The sequence below is a fragment of the Lampetra fluviatilis genome, chromosome 21, assembly GCF_964198595.1.
Source record: "Lampetra fluviatilis chromosome 21, kcLamFluv1.1, whole genome shotgun sequence".
Taxonomy (NCBI): Eukaryota; Metazoa; Chordata; class Hyperoartia; order Petromyzontiformes; family Petromyzontidae; genus Lampetra; species Lampetra fluviatilis.
In genome coordinates this window covers 3,274,910-3,296,576 of record NC_136295.1, presented here as the reverse complement: position 1 = coordinate 3,296,576, position 21,667 = coordinate 3,274,910, and the positions used below count along the sequence as shown (strand labels likewise).

General features: G+C 42.4%; 1 protein-coding gene across 2 annotated transcripts; it reads left to right on the top strand.

The window, feature by feature from the left end:
* Positions 1-461: 461 nt before the first annotated feature.
* ENKUR (enkurin, TRPC channel interacting protein) lies at positions 462-13,266 on the top strand. 2 transcript variants are annotated; one of them, XM_078865729.1, is made up of 7 exons: positions 462-1,039; positions 2,546-2,627; positions 3,067-3,167; positions 4,542-4,687; positions 5,446-5,696; positions 8,749-8,895; positions 11,805-13,266. In XM_078865729.1, exons 3-7 carry the CDS (start codon positions 3,085-3,087, stop codon positions 11,976-11,978), a joined length of 801 nt encoding a protein of 266 aa, XP_078721855.1. In that variant the 5' UTR covers positions 462-1,039; positions 2,546-2,627; positions 3,067-3,084; the 3' UTR covers positions 11,979-13,266. The 2 variants fall into 2 exon arrangements, with proteins under 2 accessions (XP_078721855.1, XP_078721854.1); XM_078865728.1 differs by having other exon boundaries at positions 473-1,039; positions 5,443-5,696; positions 11,805-13,265.
* The last annotated feature ends 8,401 nt before the right edge of the window (positions 13,267-21,667 follow it).

Here is a 21,667-nt window from a genome sequence, read left to right as displayed (position 1 = left end):
TGAAGGACGCTACTGGGCAGTTGGAGGCAGTCGCCCTCCAACAACAACGGAGGGCGGAGGAGCGACGCTCACAACAACGAGCGGAGCGCCGGGTGGCTAAAGCACAGCAAGTTGGCACAGTAGGGGGCACAGGTGGTGCATCAGCCAGTCATCTCGGTCATCTCGGTCAGTCGACCCGTGGCACCTGGGTCTGCCCCGTGACCTCCTGCCAGCGGGCGTTCGACACTTCACGTGGCCTCAAGGTGCACATGGCCTGGCACAAGCGTCGTGGTGACGTCACCGCCACTTAGTGGCGAATGGCGGTTGTTGTTGTGGGTGGGGGCTGAGTGGGTGGGGGGGGGTGAGTGGGTGGGGTGAGGGGTGAGTGGGGGGTGTTGTTGTTGTGGGTGGGGGCTGATTGGGTGGGGGGGTGGAGCCCACAGGAGCGCGCTTGACCAATACGCCCACCGCTCTATGCGGTCTACCAAATGCAACGCGTCCCTAGCAACGGCGCGCACTAGCAACGCGTCGCCTAGCAACAGCCAGCGCGTTGTAGTCCTGCGCCCGGACTTAACCCCCTTGTAGCCACAACCTCGCTCCAGGTGTACCTATAGTGCTGTACATACACCTCACATCCCCTATACAGCCACAACCTCGCTCCAGGTGTACCTATAGTGCTGTACATACACCTCACATCCCCTATACAGCCACAACCTCGCTCCAGGTGTACCTATAGTGCTGTACCTACACCTCGCATCCCCTCTGCAACAACCCCTATATAGTTATAGTACTGGGCCTGTACTTAACATCCCCTATATAGTTGTAGCCCTAGGCCTGTACTTAACAATCCCCTATATAGTTGTAGTACTGGGCCTGTACTTAACAATCCCCTAATAGTTGTAGCCCTAGGCCTGGACTTAACATCCCCTATATAGTTGTAGTACTGGACCTGGACTTAACAATCCCCTATATAGTTATAGTACTGGGCCTGGACTTAACCCCTCGACAAGACCCACAAGTCGAGTACAGCAGCAGCAGCACCAACTTGCAGCTTGCTAAGGTATGTATAGTTTTATTGTGTTTTATTATAAATATACTCTTACAATCCCGTGCATGATGCTTGATACGTGCTGTTGCAGCTGTGGTGATGGTGGTAAATGACGTGAATTTACGATAGAATTAGCGTGGTCAGCTATAGCGGTTACTCTGCCGTTAACCGTGGTATCGTATAATTACCAATCTACATCGTTTAATATACAACAGTGTGGCAAGCTTCACTACTAACTACCACTATTGCCAAGGTAATGTACTCGAGTGGCTACTGCAGTTAATTACACGGCAGTGATTGCTTTGGTACGTTACGGTAATTCTATAGTAATGCGTTTACTACAACTATTTCGACGGCGATTACTATACAATACTGTGGTAAAAGTACGTGAAAGTAAAATACTGCACAGTGATTATATTATTACAGCGATCACAGTGCTATGGTGAACTGGTAATTGTTGTGGAGTTTGCTTTGTTACGACTTGATAAGACACTTGTAATTACGTACAGTGTTTACTATACAAGAGTAAACTGCGCTTGTTACTATGGTGTTTACTGTTATAAACTACACTGATCGTAATAGTAGCACATATACATACTGCTGTATAGTACAGGTAGTCCTCTACTTACGATGGAGATGCGTTACGACGACCCCATCGTAAGTCGAAAAATCCTAAGTCGAAGATTGCCTCGCCTACCCAGGAGGCTTAAAGAATGGTGATAATTTAGCAAAACAGAGCTATTTAGAGTAGCGTAGTGTATAAACTATATACTGTATGTATTTATTACAATACTGTATTGCACGGTAAAATGTAAAGTAAAAACAAGGTAAATTCTTAGCCTACCTATATGAACTACAATTGAATAGAAAGTTTTTTCAGGAAACAATCCTAATCTGCTATAAAAACTTTTAACATGCATTTTGTCTTTGATTTAAAGCTTTTGTGACTGCAGGGATTCATATTCTTGGTTCTTTCGGTAAAGGGAAATTATAAAATAAATATAAAACAATAAAAATTCTCACGACGTTTCGACTGCAACACAAGCAATCATCACCGGATGATCACCTGATGATGATTGCTTGTGTTGCAGTCGAAACGTCGTGAGAATTTTTATTGTTTTATATCTATATTATTTTATTATTTCCCTTCTACGTGACTTTACCGAAAGAACCAAGAACATGCATTTTGTCGTATCGCCGTCGTAAGATCGAAATATCGTAAGTCGGACCATCGTAACTTGGGGACTATCTGTAAACTATACATTCAACTATATAGTAGAGAACGCAATGATTACCTACACTACACCGAGGCATATTATGTTCGCCAGGGTTATCTTTAGCCAGTGTTACCACTCCCACTCAATCTCAACCCTTGCCTCTTGTCGAGATCTTACCACGTTGGCTTCCTTGGTTTAATGGACCCCTTCCACGCCCGTGTTGTCGCTTGGTCGAATATATTTGTGTTGTTTATACTTCTAACCGTTTTGCTATATCATTATTCTTTTTGTTCACCCTCAGCACAAAATATCGGTGACGAAGAACGCCCTTCGTTCGTCTTTGTCCGGCATTCTGCGGCATTGGAACTACCCTGTATTCTAAGGTAGTGTATATCACACTAAATATATCCATAATACAGGGGTTTTGTTTACGATATTATATCAATTGTTCATGGTGTGGCTTTGCTCTCCAACACACCGGTGTGCTGTACTAGTAACGAATTGGCACGTTCTGTTTACGTGACAAACCTTACGAATTGGTTGTGTCGGATGGTGGCGGGTTTAACGAAACTTTTATATATTTACGCGATCTAACCCCAAAAAACCTGTATTATGGATATTGGTCGCGAAAGCCTACGTATTAAACACACGAAATATGACATAATGTGCTATACCTATATGCTAAGCACGATATAGGTCTTGCCTTCAGCACTTGTACACAGCTTCCAACAGAACACCTTTAAAACTGTCCACTTCAACAACAACATCATCGCATCAACATTGTGTGTGTGTGTGTGTGTCCGACTGTTGTGCTTCACACAGGGGATACAGGCGGACACGATGATGGCCATGATGAACCGCCAGGAGGAGAGTGTGTACAATCTGATTCCGCGGGAAGAAGTGACTCCGGAGAAGCCACCCAGGTAAGCAGTCACCTGGCACTGGGCAAATGAGCAGTGCTCGCTCGAACCGACGTAACGTCGTAGACTCCGCAAAGCATGCTGCGGTGTCAGTGAGGGAAGATGCAACATTAAGCCAGCCGACAGGCAAGTATATCAAGGGCGTAATTATAATATATCTTGGGGGGGGGGGACATCCCCAATATTCAAATATGCTCAAAATGTCGCACCCCAATATATAGCTATAAAATTGATTTCTGTTTATATGATTGTGGTTATGGTTGTACTTTATTAATCCCTAATCTCTGCCATTGCATACAATGAAACAAGAAAATGTAAAAAAAGAAAAAACAGAGCAATTATTGTAAAAAATAAATAAAAAGTCCATGCCATGTGTCAGTGAATTTTTGAATATTTTAGGCAGGAAATTCGTTTTCAAATTTAGATATTTTTTTCTGGGAAGGGACCCCCGGACCCCCTGGAAGATTTGGTCCCCCCAATATTGACTCCATGGCTACGGCCTCGAAGTATATTAAAGACATTTGTACCGCTCGCTGTGCTCGCACTCAATCACCATCGGGACCACATCTCGCCTGTGCTCATGTCTCCGCTTTGGCTTTCAGTTCAAACCTGATTTTCTAAATCTACGTATTTCCCATAGCTGGAGTATGACAAAAGGTAAGTGAAAACTAAATGAATATAATGTATTATTAAGCTTTTTCTGCAGCCAATGGTGACCGGATTGATACCAAGATTCCACCTTACGTATTTCATTGCAAACGGTGCCGTGTGGTGGTCAACAGAGGGCAGTACAGCAACATCCATTGTAGGAGTTTCACGCGTAGGAGTAGGCTTTTGGCGACAAATATTATCCATAAGTTGTTTTTAGGTTAGATCGCGTGAATATAAATGTGTTGTTAAACCCGCCACCACCCGACACACCCAATTAGTAAGGGGTTTGTCACGTAAACAAAACGTGCCAATTCGTTACTAGTTCAGCACACCGGTGTGTTGGAAAGTAAACCCACAACATTTACAGTTCGAGTACGACTTTTCACCGGTAATTACAACCAGCATCATCAGGCGACAGGCAGAGTTGTGTATTTAAGACCGGGTGGTGGCGGGTATAACGACAGCAAGTTACAACAACATACAATGCCACCTTCACAATCCCCGCTCCTCAACCCGTGCTGCTGCAAACTGCATCCAATTGCTTTCCGAATTTTTGGTAGTAAAAAATACCATGCAACCACGAATCCGTGAGGAGCGATTGTCATGTGTATTAACATATAATTGATGCTGATGGATTTAAACCTAGGATGTCAGCTGTGTAGGCTTCAGGCTCAGATATTATGGGCATTAGCTCACTGAGCCGCCCGGTCTCCTCCGTGCGTTCAGGTACATATCCAGGTTCCGAGAATCAATCCGCCTGGAGACCAACGAGAGGAAGAAGGGCCAGCGCACTATGGGTCCAGCCAAGGTGGAGGTGCCATCTCCACAGGAATACCTCCATAAGCACTCCCGGGATGCTGCTCTGCCTGAGAGTGAGTGCTACACTTTGCTCAGAGGGCTGGACACCATTCTCTGAGTTTCCCATTCATTCACATTTCATATACTTTAATAATGATTATATAATTATTATCACGAGGCATTTTCTATCTATTCCTCTGTCCACACTGCCATCATCTCTTAGTATGGCGCTGTGTTCCGACTGTCTCCTGCACATGGACTGCTCTCATCACTTTATCTCTATCTTGGTCAGCTTCTAAGGTGCATTCTGTCACCAGGATATTAGCTGTAATCTATTTTAGTGACATGTCCTGCCTAAGCACATTTACTTTTCTTATCAGTAAATACTGTATATTGTCTCTTGTTTTTGTTCCCTGATTCGCATGCTACTCTGTCTAACCATAACCCTTTTTCCATTTATTTGGCAGTATCAATGATTCTGATTCATGTATCTAAGTTGACCATATGCTCTAATTAACAATTTCTTCTGGTACACGGTTCAATCATTTCTGGCAAATGCATTTAGGATTATTTGCATTTGGGAGGAAACCAGAGCACTTATTAACTTCCTTGCTGTACTTCTGTATGCTGCTCACCTATCAGCCCACTGCTAGTTGGGAGTTCTTTGCACATGGAGCACATCTGTGTCCTCCACGAAAGCAAAGTATTGCAGGCATGTGAGATTGTCTCGTGGGACTGCTCTACCTCACGAAAACATTTGTGAAGCATTCTTGATTATTGCCCTAAAGCTGCCTCGATGTGCACCACCCGTCTCGACGGTGGCCACAAGAAGGCGGTGTGACCCCTGTCGCAGAGAAGCCCTTCCATTATCCGGACGAGGGGAGGCGGCGACCACGAGTGCCAGGGCATGACGAGAGGCCGCCCATGGGCCTCCACTCCAGGAAAGACTTTGTCAACACCAACGCCGTGGACGTGATCACAGCGGTCCCACGCCGCCCGCAGCCCACCTTGGTGGACACGAAGAGAGGTGATCGCCAGCCCTTGGATCCCTCGGGGCTCATGCCCAAGTTCGTGCACAAGAAAGTGAGTGGAAGTTACGGGTTGCTGGGCGGCTGATGGGACTAGTGTCGTGTCAGAGCAATGAGCCAGCACCAATGAGATGCTGGGTTCCAACCTGGGCAGCCAATGATGATTAAGCTGGCTTCTCAAGTATAGAGAGTTAATGATCGTAGTTGAGTCAATAATGATTACACCGAAAAACCACCAGGCTAACATATATATTTTTTATTTGGCTTATTCTAGATCCATTTTAATGTTTTTGATTGCCATTTAACAAACTGTTTGCAATAAATTTCGATTTAAAGCTTTTGTGACTGCAGGGATTCATCTTCTTGGTTCTTTCGGTAAAGTCACGTAGAAGGAAAATAATAAAATAATAAAAATAAAACTTAATAAAATAATTCTCACGACGTTTCGGCCACAACACAAGCAGCCGTCTTCAGGTGGAGAACAGGTCTGTCGAGAAGGCAGAGTCTGAAGTTTCAGACTCTGCCTTCTCAGACTCTGCCTTCTCGACAGACCTGTTCTCCACCTGAAGACGGCTGCTTGCGTTGTGACCGAAACGTCGTGAGAATTATTTTATTATGTTTTATTTTTATTATTTTATTATTTTCCTTCTACGTGACTTTACCGAAAGAACCAAGAAGATGTTTGCATTAATTTTCTCTTTCAAACTATTGGTATTATTTAGTTTTTACATGAATAACTTAACATGATGTTCTTATGTTATATGATAATTGTTGACATTGAAACTATTCCAAAACATATTTTTCCATCTCTTCCTCATGTCATAATACAAAGAAATGTCAATTTGTAAATCTAGCTGAGAATAGTCTACAGAAGGATGATACGATAGAATTATTGATGTCCTTTTAAGTGACTTCTTATCCGCACTAGCGGTGCTGCATTTTCCCACATGCCCTGTTTGAGAAATATTAATCGCATGGCAGTCAAATCAACATTTTTTAATTGTCATTTTGTGAAGTAATTTGTGAAACAGCTGAGATGATTAAGTCGCTACAACTGAGAACCCGGTTTAATCACAGGTCACTGGGTTCAAACCCAGGATCTCAACAGTGCTGACTGAGTGAGCTCCCTGGTCACCTCACCTCAATGTTTTGTTGAATAGTTTATGCAAAATTGTATAAAATAAACCAAATGTATATTTTCACATTTAGCAGTTAAAAAAATCCAGCATTTTTTGTGGCATTTTTTTTTTTTACAAAAAACAGCATATCAACCATTCTATTTCACATATATTATTAACAATGATTGACTCACAACTATCGATTGAAAATACAAAATAGCCCACCGTTAACACGTTAGCGATTAATGCTGCGGGTGTATCAACTGTCAAAATGTGCAGCGTCTACTTAAGATTGGACGTAAAGATCCAATGGTATAATTCACAAAAGTACGCCATTGTGTGCCAGCATCATGGTCCGCATTCGTAAAATTAACCACAAATTTATCAATTAGAATCCATGTAACAATCATCACCCCCCTGTGAATACTTGGCAGGACCCTCTTGAATAAGAGTTGTTAGACTCAGTGTGAAATTTCTGTTTAAACAAATGTGCTAAAATAAATAAAAGGAAGAAGTTCAGATCACCGCCAAATGGTACAAATACTCATGGTCATGGAACAACATGCCACATTTATCAAAGGTCATCTTCTGTGATCCAGCAGTGAAGTGGGTTAAAAAATACTCGGCAACACTGGCATGTTTCTCACATGACACCATTTATACCTTCGGTATCCTTGCTGAAATCTACGACACGTCAATAGAGAAGATAAAATGGACAAACGTATAAAATGTAAATTTAAAAATAAGTTGAGTTAAATCATCCTATTCTTTGGGTCTTTCGTTAAAGTCACGTAGATAGGTTCAAAGAAAAAAACAAAATCTTGTTACTGATGACCGCTTGTGTTGCGATCGAAACGTCGTAGTTTTTAGTTATTTTGTTATTTTCTTTGAACCTATCTACGTGACTTTACCGAAAGACCCAAAGAATATGAATTCCTGCAGTCACGAAAGCTTTAAGTCAAGATTCAAATCATCCTACCTGGTGCTGAAAAGCACCTGGCTCACAATCATGAGTTCAAATACTGATTATATGTCGACTCTTCTATCTGGGGTTGATAAAATAGGCACTAGTTTGTGGAAAGTTAAGATTTGTATGATTATGGAGAGACTAGTTGCCACAATAACGTATGTATGTTGAACTTCTTTCACACCGTACGTGGTCAACTGTGCTAATGGGAGGTGTGGGGGACGGCAAAACATCGCAACACAAAACTTCCACCACTGGCTCCGTATAAACAACACAGATTTAACGAATTATTGCTCATTTACTTCAACTCGCAATCTTCAGATGTTCATTTCGCAATGTGCAGATTTCGAGTTGAACATTTTTCAACAGTGGTACCTGACTAGACATCTTTATTTTACAAGATGCTCATTAAAGTTGGTCCTGGGAAGTTAACAGTGGTTGTCCTATTGAAATAGCACTTATAATTGGAATTTGGAATTTACACCATTGCTGCAGGGTTGCCAAAGGAGCTAAACACAGTGAAAGAAACTCTGATTTAATTTGACTATTCAAAATTCTATCAATTCGTCATCTGAGCTTTGCGACGTCAAGACATACCAGTGTGCAATTTTGCGTATATGCGGATAACCTATTTCAACCCAAAATGCTCTATATGGGGTTGGAATTCACTCAGATGCGGCTATATGGTCGGACGTGGGACAACATTGTGTGTGGACTATCCACTACTCGGCAGACGACGGTCTCGTAAGTTTGCGCTTTGTGTGCTCTTTTGTTGGAACGCATCTGCCGCATAAAGTGAGGGAAACCTGAAATGTGACCTAAACATTTCATATTGGTTATTGCTCTTCATTAAGTTTTTCCTATTAAACAAGAACATACAAATAAAGTAATGCAATATCCTTGCACCTGTTTACCCATATATCACAATAGTGATCATTATAACATTTATTGTGATTTGGTTACTGTTTCGTTGAGTATCTTAGCAAACCATTTTAGCATGAACTCCCACTCACATCCCACAGGAGTATGGCCAGGTTCCAGAGTACATCGTCAAGCGCAACGAGGAGATGCGGCAGGCGCAGGAGGAGTATGACGCGTACGTGCGTGAGCGTTTGCGTCGTGGGGCCCTGAACCAGATGTCCGAGCAGGAGAGAAGCAGCATCCTGCAGGTAATCGACCGGAGATGGCCAGATCCATACAGACTACTTCACACTCATGCTCTTGGGGCCACATTGCAAGCAGGAGTTAGATGACCATTTTAAGTGTTTTAGGTTTGAATCTGGGCAGCGACTTGTGGTTCATCCGGGATGTCAATTATCGTGTGTTTGATGAGCTCAACCAATTCACCAAATCCTTTAAATACCCATCATATACTGTTACTTTTTCATGTACTTCCTCTAATAGAGCTCTGATGGATAAAAAATATATGAAATCATTACAGACATGCAGGAAACCTCACTTTATAGAGCATATAACTTACACATGCAGATGCCTCTTATATTGCGGTATTGGGTAAGAAAGATCCATTGGATTTTAAATGTAGTGTTATAATGAGATCGTGCATTTCTGTTGTCTTCATTAATTGCGGTGCTCTGGTATCTGAATGAACTATACTACAGCTCTTCATCTCTGGAAATGATTGTTGGCATAGTTTTGATTTCAAAGTATAGTAAAAATGCAACAAAATATTCCTGCTAATTTGTGACCTCACTCTCAAATCAAGTAACTTATTATTAATGAGGTTAAAATGTGGCTCCATTGGTGTCAATGGGTCTCTACCACATTGTTACAAAAATGCTGACGGAAAATGAGCAATCATCACAAATAATACCAATGTCAACTTGCAATACCTATATGATACGTACAAAATATATTTTCGATCTCTCTTTAAATTTATTCAACAGAGTATGCTGCTTGTTTAAAGTCTCACTGAGTCTCATGCCTGTTTTAGTAGGGTCCTGACAATATTTTGACAACATAGGCAATGATTGCAATTAAGTAATTTGCATGTTATTTTTCACTTTTTTGTACAACTTGGATCATGACGCCCAGCACGCAATGGCCTACTCTTGCAAATGCTGCCATGTGATCTTTAACGTCCACTGCAAAGCATACAGAGCGTGAAAAATTGTGTTTTCTTACACCTGCAGGATTAATCACGGCGGCCGCAGGATTTGAACCGTGAACCTTTGCAATAAGCAGCGAACGCAATACCCCTAGGCCAGTGGCTCTCAACCATTTTTGTCTACTGTTACCTCCCTCCCTTGTTGAATTTTGTTTCAACCGAGTTATGCCCCCCACCCTCCCCTTGTCTGACCCAACATGGTTGTCTGAGAAATAAATGTAGGAATTAATGAGCATCAATATTTTAACCAATTGTCCATTTTGTGAGGTGTCATAACTAGCGAGTCACTGCAAGCGAATAATAAAAAAAAATGCGTGACGTCATTTGTTGGCACTCGCTGGTTACTCGTGGAAACCGCATTGTTTACAATCAGTAAGTTTAGAAAGGTCTTTTATATCGTTCCAAGTTACCATATGGATTTAAATTGTATTGTTATTTTATATTCGTAAATTCTTATATGATTATTCACCAATGACTCATGTATCATATAATTTCACACATTTATAAATTACCTCATGTACCCCCTGGGAAATTTACACGTACCCCCGGTTGGGAACTACTTCCATAGGCCATGTCACTACCCAACAGTACATATCCTAAGTGTATATAATTTGTGTTGTGGCTCTAAGAAAATGTGTTTATATTCCGCAAAGCCAACATAGACAGCAAAACCATACCGCACAATTGGAAATTACTTTTCATGTAATATCTCTTGCCTTTTTACTCAAATAATTTTAACATTTACATTTTCTCTGTGTTGATAACTGAGCTTTGATACACATCATGCTCCATTTCGAGATAAGAACCTCTTTTTGTGTATTTTTTAATCTTGAGGCTTGCAACTCTGGCATTAAGTCTTGCAACTCTGGCATGAAACTATTGTACTGTTTTGCCACCAATGTATTATATTTCTTTAAGCTGCACATTTTCAATTAGAGATGTTTGTGAAACATAGCAAAGTTGGTCCTGCTTTGTATGACCATTTTGCCTTGCAATAGACCCATACAACATACGTGCTAAAATATTTCCCTCTGCAAACATTTGGGATAACATGTTTACCATATGTTTAGATCGAGCCCATGAGTTCATAAGGTGTGTGCGTTTCTTCTAAAGTCCAATGTCCAAGGATTGGCAAGACAGTCCAGGTCGGGTCACGTGATAACACGAGCACAGCGTCATAAAAGCAATGTTAGTAAATAGTTTAGAGACAATTTGCATTACTTTCAAGGGAGCCCTGGAAAACTTATATTGTTTACAATTACATTTTTGGTTACATGTTGAACTATTAGGGTGGAGTGCGATTGACTATTATTCTAAAATACATTGGATAGTCTTTACAGCATTGTATTAAAATAATTGCCTGCAGACATTTATGTGGGACGGTTAAATTTAAACCGTTGATTTTATGCAAGTGCATTGACCAGTAGGATACCCAGCCACACCCATAGGACCTTAAAGCTGCAATAAAAAATAAACAGTATTATGGAGGGCCCTGCATTGGGATGTTCTAATATTTGTTCATGTAGGGGGAGACAGGATTAGCTTGAGAAAAATTTACTTATATGAGAGCGGAACACTCCAATTATGCGTGGATAGAGTTATAGTGGAGCGATGGTGCAGTGGTAAGTGCACTATGCTATGAACCCAGGAATACTGGGTTCAATTCCTGGCCACGGCAAACATCAGTAGGGTGTAATTTTCTAACCGGCCCCCCTTAACCAGCCTGCATGGATCAGCGTGCTAAATTATGGTTAAACAACGCCCACGAGAAACACGGTGTGAGGAGGTGTACTTCCAGCAGTGGATTGACAAAGGGCTGTATCTTTTTTACTTACGTTACCAAATTTCTATAGAAATTGTCAAGCAGCCGAGTGCCTCCATGAAGGCTTCATCGGCGTATGATGCACCAACCCCAATGAAATGCTGTGCTTATCGTGCTGATTATGCATGCAGGGCCTGAAGCAGAACTGGGATGAGCTGCATCGCCAGTACCAGGGACTGTCCGTTGTGACCGACACAGCCCCCAAGAAGCATCGCAAGGAGCGCCTGGAGACGGAGATGAAGCAGCTGGAGAAAGACATCGAACTCATCGACCGCCACAAAATCATTTACGTCACCAACAAATGAGTGCACAAGGTCCAAGGGCCAAAACACGAGCCATTAGCACAGAGGTTTCCATCATCTATGATTGAGCAAATGTAGGCTTACACGGCTTATAGCCTACAATACTTCTTAAACTCAGTAGATTTATTAGACATTTAACTCATTAGATGTACTCATCAGACCACAAATAGAACATGAGTGTTAAGCATGCTATGTAAGGCTGAATAAACATTTACATATATTAACCTGTGTTACATTTTGGTTGGATATTTGTAAAACCTTGAAGTTTTCTCCAAAAGTGCTCAGACTTATTTTCCAGAATAAGTTTGAGGTCTTGGTTTAGACATACGAGGGCAGACTTGTGGTACCATCCCTCCAATCAGAGGAGATCTGTTTTACATGTGGTAAATAAAATCCCCAACAGAGTAACCATGCAGATTAGCAAAAATCTGCCTGAAATGTATTGAGTGTGACTCACATGCTGGTGGAGAACTTAAGCCTGGCAGAGCGCCGGGTGCACTTTTCCCATCTCTGCATTAAAAGGCAGAGCGATCCGTCGTGCAGGAATTGACCCTCAACCAGCATGTGAATAGCACACATTCGAAGAATTTTGGCAGAGCAGCAAATATACGTCACCCACCAGATAACTTTGGTTGCATCAGTGTATACTACTGCATTGTTCGCATTGCACCAGCCAAAAATAGATTTTACGGACCAAGTGGCCCTGTGGTTGTAACGCACAACTTACACTTGGAAGGTTGCAAATGTGAAGCGTGGTTGGAGGCTTGACTCGGTTTTTCATTCTGCGAGGGTCAAGAAACGATTGCCACTTTGGCTGCCACTCCAAGTTCGTCTCAACCACCGCCCATTGTCCCTTCTAGTGATGTGTCCTTCTCAAGCCCGCTTACTTTTCTTAGCAGTCGAGATGTCTCTTACAATGTTTTTTTGTCAATGTCCATATTAATGATTACATATGCCATAGGTAATATACTATACAGCACCGCACCTCCGATTAGCATGGTTGGCTACGTACGGTGCAAAATAAGTTCAACATACTCTGTCTTGTACAGTGACTATCCTCATTATGGGGCATAAATGGAATTCCCGGTACTACCAGTGGGCTGGTAATATATAGCATCTGTAAGCTTATGCAGATAAACTATGTGATATTGACAACGTATATACATAGAGTGTATTGCAAGCGGTTCAACAACTCAAGCCTTGTGCAGACGTATACAATATTTGTTTTGATTTTAAAAGGTTACTCGAAACGTGTTATATCACTTCTCTGGAAATAAAAACACTAATCCATTTGACTCATCTGAATACCTTTAAAGACCACGTTTTCTAAGAGCATTTATCGAGAGTGAATAGTATTTTCCAATTTATATTTATAAATAATCTACCTAAAACGATTTGTAGTATTCCCATGATAAAGTAAGTATGTGTTTTACTTAACTTACCTATTATTGTTGTTGGTATCTTATTGTCATTGTTGATGTAATTGCTGATATGTCAAAACGTCCACCGAAGAGATGGAGCGGTGAGATCAACTCGACTACGGGAGCTTAAATGGATTGTCGCATTGCATAACCATTCGGGATGTTGACAGCTCGGGATGATGATACTCCTGTGGCTTATGATGGCCGATTTATGTTTGACAATGTGCATCAATAGTCACGGAATTTTTAAATATCTCAGCATCGTCAGCAATCGTTACTCCTGGCTCTCGCAAGAACAATGTAGAGCTTCCACATTCCTATAACTGGGGCACGTTCTTGTGTGGATCTTCCACATTCAGGGTACATATTCCATAATATGTAAAGTTATTATTGCTCATTGGAGCGTGGAGGCACTAACTTTAAACATGAATTAACCACAAACAACGCATTGCACATGCATCAAGCATAACATGTGCAAAATTTTAAACAAATTGGTAAGCCAGTGTTAATCATTCCTTGAGCACGTTTAGCAACCAGTTAAATGACTAAACGCCATTGTTTTTAAGGGTTTTTTTTTTTACAAGAGAACCTTCGTTTGCAGGGGTGGACCAGGGTGTTAAGTAACACAAACACATGCGGATATTAAAAAATATGAAACTACAGCATATAGAGTCTACATGAGCGCATTCTCAAATACATGTCTACACTGTCAATAAGTTATTACAATGATTAAGGCCCCTAAATAACTCTTGACCTTTATATTTTACAAGAACAGTAACTTGATATCACCCACAAAACACCTGAATATCAAACAAAAGAAATATGGTTTAGTCAAATATGAAGATGTTCCAGTGGTTTATACGCAGCTGGGATATTTTTAGGGTCGGCCACACCGGCTCCATGACATATAAACAATGGAACAAGAAACTATTGCAACACCACCAGTAACTACAGCAGCAAGTGCGTCAAAGTGTTTGTGGTGAGTGGCAGAGGTGGGACAAAGTCATTGTTATGCAAGTCCAAGTCGAGTCGCAAGTCATCAAATTCATGACTCGAGTCTGACTCGAGTCCAAGTCACATGACTCGAGTCCACACCTCTGGTGAGTGGTGTCAGTGCAATCTGGGAAAGCACTATGGCAGTTCCGATAAACAGTACTTTACTTATTTGCTCTTGAGATTTTCATAACTTGAAGATGTTAAAACATCTGCGTTCGTGGTGGGGGGTGGGGGGGTAACATTTCTCCATAACATCGTTGCCCTCTCTTCTATGTCAGAGTGTAATCGTTACAAATGTTCGCGTATTACTGAATAAAATACTGAATAGCGTCGGTATAATATTGCTGAAATTACGCACTGCCAGAAGGCCGGGCTGTGTAAAAAATATAAACTTTTGCGTGGAGAGATATGGGACGTAAGCATATATTGGGGTGGCGAAACATTATCTCTCTTGCCTGGTGTGAAAGAGGCCGTGGGTTCGATTCGTGACCCTGACGTCTATGTATTTCGAGATTGCGTGTCTCTCCCCCCGTGGTCGCGTAGATTTTTCTCTAGGTCCTGAAAATGAATATGCGTTGAGAGTATTTCGCTGCAATACATTTCCACATGATAGGCCACTTCGTTGAGTTATTCGAGGCCAGATCGCTTCTGAAAAAGAGCTAGATAGCTCAGTTGGGCCTTGCCAGGTAAAATAGTTTAGTTTTTTGTGTCTGCTTGGTTGTTGTATCCCTGTATGCCGTCTTTACGCTATAAGAGTGATCATGATAAAAGTGGTGACTTTTTTGTAATCTGTGCTTGGGCACCACTGCTAAAGAAATCCGTTATATTTTAGTTTAATATGCTCCTAACTAAAAATGTTAATCATAACCAACTGCAGTATTCCATTCATAATCAACTTTTTGGGTTAGATCGCGTTATCAGTAAAAAAGTGTCACGTTGACAAAAGACAAAATAGTTCACTGCTTTAGCCCAAATTGTAAATGTTGTAGTTTCACGCTTTAACACACCGGTGGGCTAAAGCAGTGAACTATTTGTCTATTGTCAACGTGACACTTTTTTGCTGATTGGCCGTGTCGGGTGGTGGAGGGTTACGACACATTTATAAGTAACACGATCTAACCCCAAAACGTTGAATATGAATAATATTGGTCGCGAAAGCCTACGTGCAGTATTCCAGCATTATCATTGCTTGCTTGTAATTAATCATGTGATTATCATCCTGAACATCTAGTTTCTAAATCATCTGGCTTTTCAAGCCAAGTTTGTCGATTGTAATTATTTGGCAAATTCTATACAGGTACATTTACTCTGAATGGGGAATTACTCAGGGGCCGTATTATCTAACAGGTACAGTAGGCACTGTGCCTCGGGCCTACATAAATTAAAGGGCCTATGACATGTTTTACTATGTATTTTGTTGTTTGTATGATACAACATTTTTTAACCAAAACATCTTCTTAAATAAATATATTTATATCGCAAGGATAGGCACAGTGTATATCCAAAGAGGCAGTCATGTGAATCGTTTTTTTTCACAAGTTGAGATACATTAACACTTTTCGAGATTTTTTTCATTGCAAAATTTGCAATAACATCTTCAAATGGTGTTTTTCGCACAATCTCATTCTCAATAGAGAGGAATGCAAGTGAAGACAAAGTGGCGTTGTCCTCTGGTTGATGGAAAAAGAACGCTCCCCTTCACAATTCGTTAAAAAAAATAGTTAATCAAATTTTAGCTTCGTATATTTTTAGGCTTACCTTGTTTTTTTATATCAATCAATTCAAATTAAATCTGTTTATCTGCGGCACACAGCGCGCTTCCATCGAATGAGGGCACAGACTAAATAAATACATTCCTGCGGAGGGAGCTGGTAGGAACGTTGGGTTGCTCGGTCAATGGCCAGGGTCAACGGCGGCGTGGTGTATTCCGCAAATATGCCCGACTGTGAGGGCGGGCACAAGCCGGCGTGAGTAGGTTAAACGTTGAGTTTTATAAGGGCACCACGGGGTGACCAGCCCCTCCCCACCCACCCCCACCCCTCCCACCCCCCACCCAGCACCATCCTCCCCACCCAGCCCCTCCCCACCCCAGAGGCGTAGCTAGGGGGGGGGGGGGCAGGGGGGTACATGTGTCCCCGGGCGCCAAGGTAAAGGGGTGCCAAAATGAGGCTTACAACGTTACATTATAACTTATTGCGGCGGGCGCGGCAGCCTGAAACTACTGCACAAAGCTACACCTCAACCTAAAAGTTTAAATATCCCGCCACACACAGCCTACATGTCATGTAATTACATTTTGGTACGCGCGCCTATTAAGAACTTGCATGGAAGAACGTCCCAAACAACAGACAGGCGCAGTCTTTCAGCCTTAGTCACTGGCCTGTTATTTGTGGCGGAAACTACGACGGCTTGAAACACGCTGGAGTGCACGATCAGAAGCTGTTAAAGCTATCTATGAAGGACTGGATGAACTAGTAGGGCTGCTAGACAAATTATCGGAGGACGTACAGTGAGGGGAAAAAAGTATTTGAGCCCCTGCTGATTGTGTACGTTTGCCCACTGACAAAGAAATGATCAGTCTATAATTTGAATGGTAAGTTTATTTGAACAGTGAGAGACAGAATAACAACAAAAATCCAGAAAAACGCATGTCAAAAATGTTATAAATTGATTTGCATTTTAATGAGGGAAATAAGTATTTGATCCCTCTGCAAAACATGACTTGGTACTTGGTGGCAAAACCCTTGTTGGCAATCACAAAGGTCAGACGTTTCTTGTAGTTGGCCACCAGGTTTGCACACATCTCAGGAGGGATTTTGTCCCACTCCTCTTTGCAGATCTTCTCCAAGTCATTAAGGTTTCGAGGCTGACGTTTGGCAACTCGAACCTTTAGCTCCCTCCACAGATTTTCTATGGGATTAAGGTCTGGAGACTGGCTTGGCCACTCCAGCACCTTAATGTGCTTCTTCTTGAGCCACTCCTTTGTTGCCTTGGCCGTGTGTTTTGGGTCATTGTCATGCTGGAATACCCATCCACGACCCATTTTCAATGCCCTGGCTGAGGGAAGGAGGTTCTCACCCAAAATTTGACAGTACATAGCCCCGTCCATCGTCCCTTTGATGCGGTGAAGTTGTCCTGCCCCCTTAGCAGAAAAAACACCCCCAAAGCATAATGTTTCCACCTCCATGTTTGACGGTGGAGATGGTGTTCTTGGGGTCATGGGCAGCATTCCTCCTCCAAACACGGCGAGTTGAGTTGATGCCAAAGAGCTCCATTTTGGTCTCATTTGACCACAACACTTTCACCCAGTTGTCCTCTGAATCATTCAGATATTCATTGGCAAACTTCAGACGGGCATGTATATGTGCTTTCTTGAGCAGGGGGACCTTGTGGGCGCTGCAGGATTTCAGTCCTTCACGGCGTAGTGTGTTACCAACTGTTTTCTTGGTGACTATGGTCCCAGCTGCCTTGAGATCATTGACAAGATCCTCCCGTGTAGTTCTGGGCTGATTCCTCACCGTTCTCATGATCATTGCAACTCCACGCAGTGAGATCTTCCATTTGCGAAAAATCGCACCAACTGTTGTCACCTTCTCACCAAGCTGCTTGGCGATGGTCTTGTAGCCCATTCCAGCCTTGTGTAGGTCTACAATCTTGTCCCTGACATCCTTGGAGAGCTCTTTGGTCTTGGCCATGGTGGAGAGTTTGGAATCTGATTGATTGCTTCTGTGAACAGGTGTCTTTTATACAGGTAACAAAGCTGAGATTAGGAGCACTCCCTTTAAGAGTGTGCTCCTAATCTCAGCTCGTTACCTGTATAAAAGACACCTGGGACCCAGAAATCTTTCTGATTGAGAGGGGGTCAAATACTTATTTCTCTCATTAAAATGCAAATCAATTTATAAAAATTTTGACGTGCATTTTTCTGGATTTTGTTGTTGTTATTATGTCTCTTACTGTTCAAATAAACCTACCATTAAAATTATAGACTGATCATTTCTTTGTCAGTGGGCAAACGTACAAAATCAGCAAGGGATCAAATACTTTTTTCCCTCACTGTAACTATGACGCCTGAAACCATAAGTGATGCAGAACAGTTACAGGCATGCGTATTAAATTTTAACTTCATAGTTTTATTACATTTCTGGAATGTCATTCTTGGAAAAATTGATCGTGTTCAGAAGCGCTTACAGGATCCTACTATGAATTTAAAGGAAGCAGCAACTGATCTTGAATCTTTGGAGCATGAATTTGTCAAGCTTCGTGATGATTTGAGCCAAGTTGCTGTAGATGCACAGCCTGGGGGATCGATGTGGACAGAAGAATAATGCGACGTCGGAAGATGCCAGGAGAACTGGCAAGAGATGCAGGACTTTCAGCAGAAGAAGAAATTGTGCGCGTTATGAAGAGCATATTTGATCGATTTCAAGTAGATGTCAACACGGTTTTTACGACTAAAAGACCTGAACACAAAATTTGGATTTCTGCTGGACGTCAAAACTCTTCTATCCGACACAGATGTCGATGCAATTCGTCGAAATTGCACAGATTTTGGAAATTTCTATGACACTGACATCAATGGCCACGAACTTTTCACAGAAATTGGAGATTGCAAAATGCTCCTCAGTAACCGGAATTAAGTTCTACCAGAAACTCCTTTGGATCTTCTTGGTTTTATTGTGTTTTATGGAGACGACATATTTCCGAATTTGCGAATTTCACTGCAAATTTTATTAACAATAGTTTCAATTGCAAGCTCTGAGCGGTCGTTCAGCAAATTGAAACTTATTTTGTCGTATTTGCGGCTTCAATGGGACAAGATCGTCTCAGCGATCTTGCTCTTCTTAGCGTTGAAAGAGAAACATTGGAAAAAGCAGATTTTGATTCCGTGATTGACCAGTTTGCGACAGTGAAATCAAGAAAAATGAATCTTTTGTAGACTATGTCAACCAGTCTAGGACAGTGACTGAGTGAGCCATGCATGTAATATAATTTCTATACATTTGCTTCTTTAAATACAATGTTTCATTAACATTTAAATTGTTATTCCTTATTCGATGTAATAGGAAAATGTGATTAAACGGTGGGGGGGGGGGCGCCAATTTTATAGTTCGTCCCCGGGCGCAAAATATCCTAGCTACGCCTCTGCCCCACCCTCCCCACCCAGCCCCACCCTCCCCACCCAGCCCCTCCCCACCCAGCCTCTCTCTCCCCACCCAGCCCCTCCCCTCCCCACCCAGCCCCTCCCTTCACGACGGACGGACGGACACAATAATCCCTTGTGGGCTGGTGTAACCAGGAGGTTCCTACCAATATGAACGTGTCAGCAGTAACAACATCTATCCAGCGGCTGGACCAAGTACTGCGTGAGAAACGAGCGGAGTGACAGTGGCGGTAGTAACATGGGACAGCAGCATGAGTACCATCTGTAGAGAGTTATCACTGAAGGCCTACGAAACAGCAGTGCATAGGCCCTAGGGCCTACAAGAACCTTAATCCGGCCCTGGATTTCAATTCGTTTCAATGAAACCTACGATTGACACTCCCATACCCTCCCGTGATGCCACGGATTTGTGCGATTCAGAGCAATTATTTAGTTTTAATAAGTCACTTGACATTGTGGTGCATGGTGTCGTGGAAATTAAGAGACTTGCATGAGTCACCTGAGCCAATTGTAACAAACACAAATCTCACGTGCAAATTGAGATTTGTACGAGATTAAGTCAACACTACTCGATGAATGAATGAACTCCCGACTTGCTATGCAGCTGATACAGCCGGTTTTAAATTATGTTGTTCTGAAGCCTTTGCACATTTGCCAGGCGAAGTGCGTCTAATAATAATTTCAAAGAAAGACAATTTTAGTACGGCATACTCTCCCTATACTCACTTTGATGCATTGTCAGTGCGCTGTAGAGGTATGCGTGCCTTGCATTCTGGTATTCTGTGAATGGATATCAACAGTTGGCGTTCCTGCAAGCGGGTCAGTCTCCGGGTTGTTTCATTTGACATTGCTTCGTGTGACCTTAACACTCAATGGTAAAACCTTATTTTGTTTAGAAAATATGCATTTATTGTAAACCCGACGTCTTGGGGAGGCGGAGGGGGGGAAACCCCTGGCTAAAATAGCAGGATTAATGTAACTGCATTTAAACATTTAAGCGATGCGTGTCGTAAGAATATAAAGCTTAATGTAAAATAAAGTAAAAACTCAACACATTTGTTAAAATATATTGCCTTCATATGTATTGTATGTACAATCGGCAGCTATTTAGGAAATGGTCCATCCTCGTACATAGAGGCCATGTATGTATGTTGAACTTCTTTCGCACCGTACGTAGCCAACCGTGTTAACGGAAGGTGCGGGGGCGAAGGACAGCAAAATAAACATGACCATGACATTTCTAAAACATATTTTCTGATGATTCGTTTTTAAATTGTCATCTGAAAAGTAGCTCATTTCTGAGTGGGCTTTACCTGGGAACTAAAATTTAAGTGTCATACTGTAGAAATAACATTCTGCAAGTGCTGAAGTTTCATTGCCGCTATAATCTACAGACCAGGCTTGGGTACAAGATAGCCGCTTGAAGTTCGATGAGCTCTCAAAGCAACTCGAGCATCTTTCGTCTTTCATTGATTGTTTTACGACGACATTCTGCATCGCCGGCGACCTGAGCATACGTGTGGACTGGACCGTGCGACGTTGTCGCCTGTGTGTGGGGGCGCCACGGTGGCTAGGAGATGTTAACTACCTCGCCCGGTGTACAGGAGGGCATGGGTTCGATCCCGACCCTGACGCCTGCTGCTGTTGCTGTATATTTGGAGTTTGCGTGTCTCTCTCATCATCATCACGGTGGCTAGGAGATGTTAACTACCTCGCCCGGTGTACAGGAGGGCATGGGTTCGATGCCGACCCTGACGCCTGCTGCTGCTGCTGTATATTTGGAGTTTGCGTGTCTCTCTCATCATCATCATGGTGGCTAGGAGATGTTAACTACCTCGCCCGGTGTACAGGAGGGCATGGGTTCGATGCCGACCCTGACGCCTGCTGCTGCTGTATATTTGGAGTTTACGTGTCTCTCTCATCATCATGATCACGGTGGCTAGGATATGTTAACTACCTCGCCCGGTGTACAGGAGGGCATGGGTTCGATCCAGACCCTGACGCCTGCTGCTGCTGTATATTTGGAGTTTGCGTGTCTCTCTCATCATCATCATCACGGTGGCTAAGAGATGTTAACTACCTCGCCCGGTGTACAGGAAAGCGTGAGTTCG

What these genes read in the sequence shown, in the direction of transcription:
- ENKUR (XM_078865728.1), top strand. Translation starts at nt 3,085, where the DNA reads ATGATGGCCATGATGAACCGCCAGGAGGAGAGTGTGTACAATCTGATT. An exon ending in CCAAGTTCGTGCACAAGAAA is followed by an intron (nt 5,697 to 8,748) that starts GTGAGTGGAAGT and finishes CACATCCCACAG; the next exon opens with GAGTATGGCCAGGTTCCAGA. An exon ending in AGAGAAGCAGCATCCTGCAG is followed by an intron (nt 8,896 to 11,804) that starts GTAATCGACCGG and finishes TTATGCATGCAG; the next exon opens with GGCCTGAAGCAGAACTGGGA.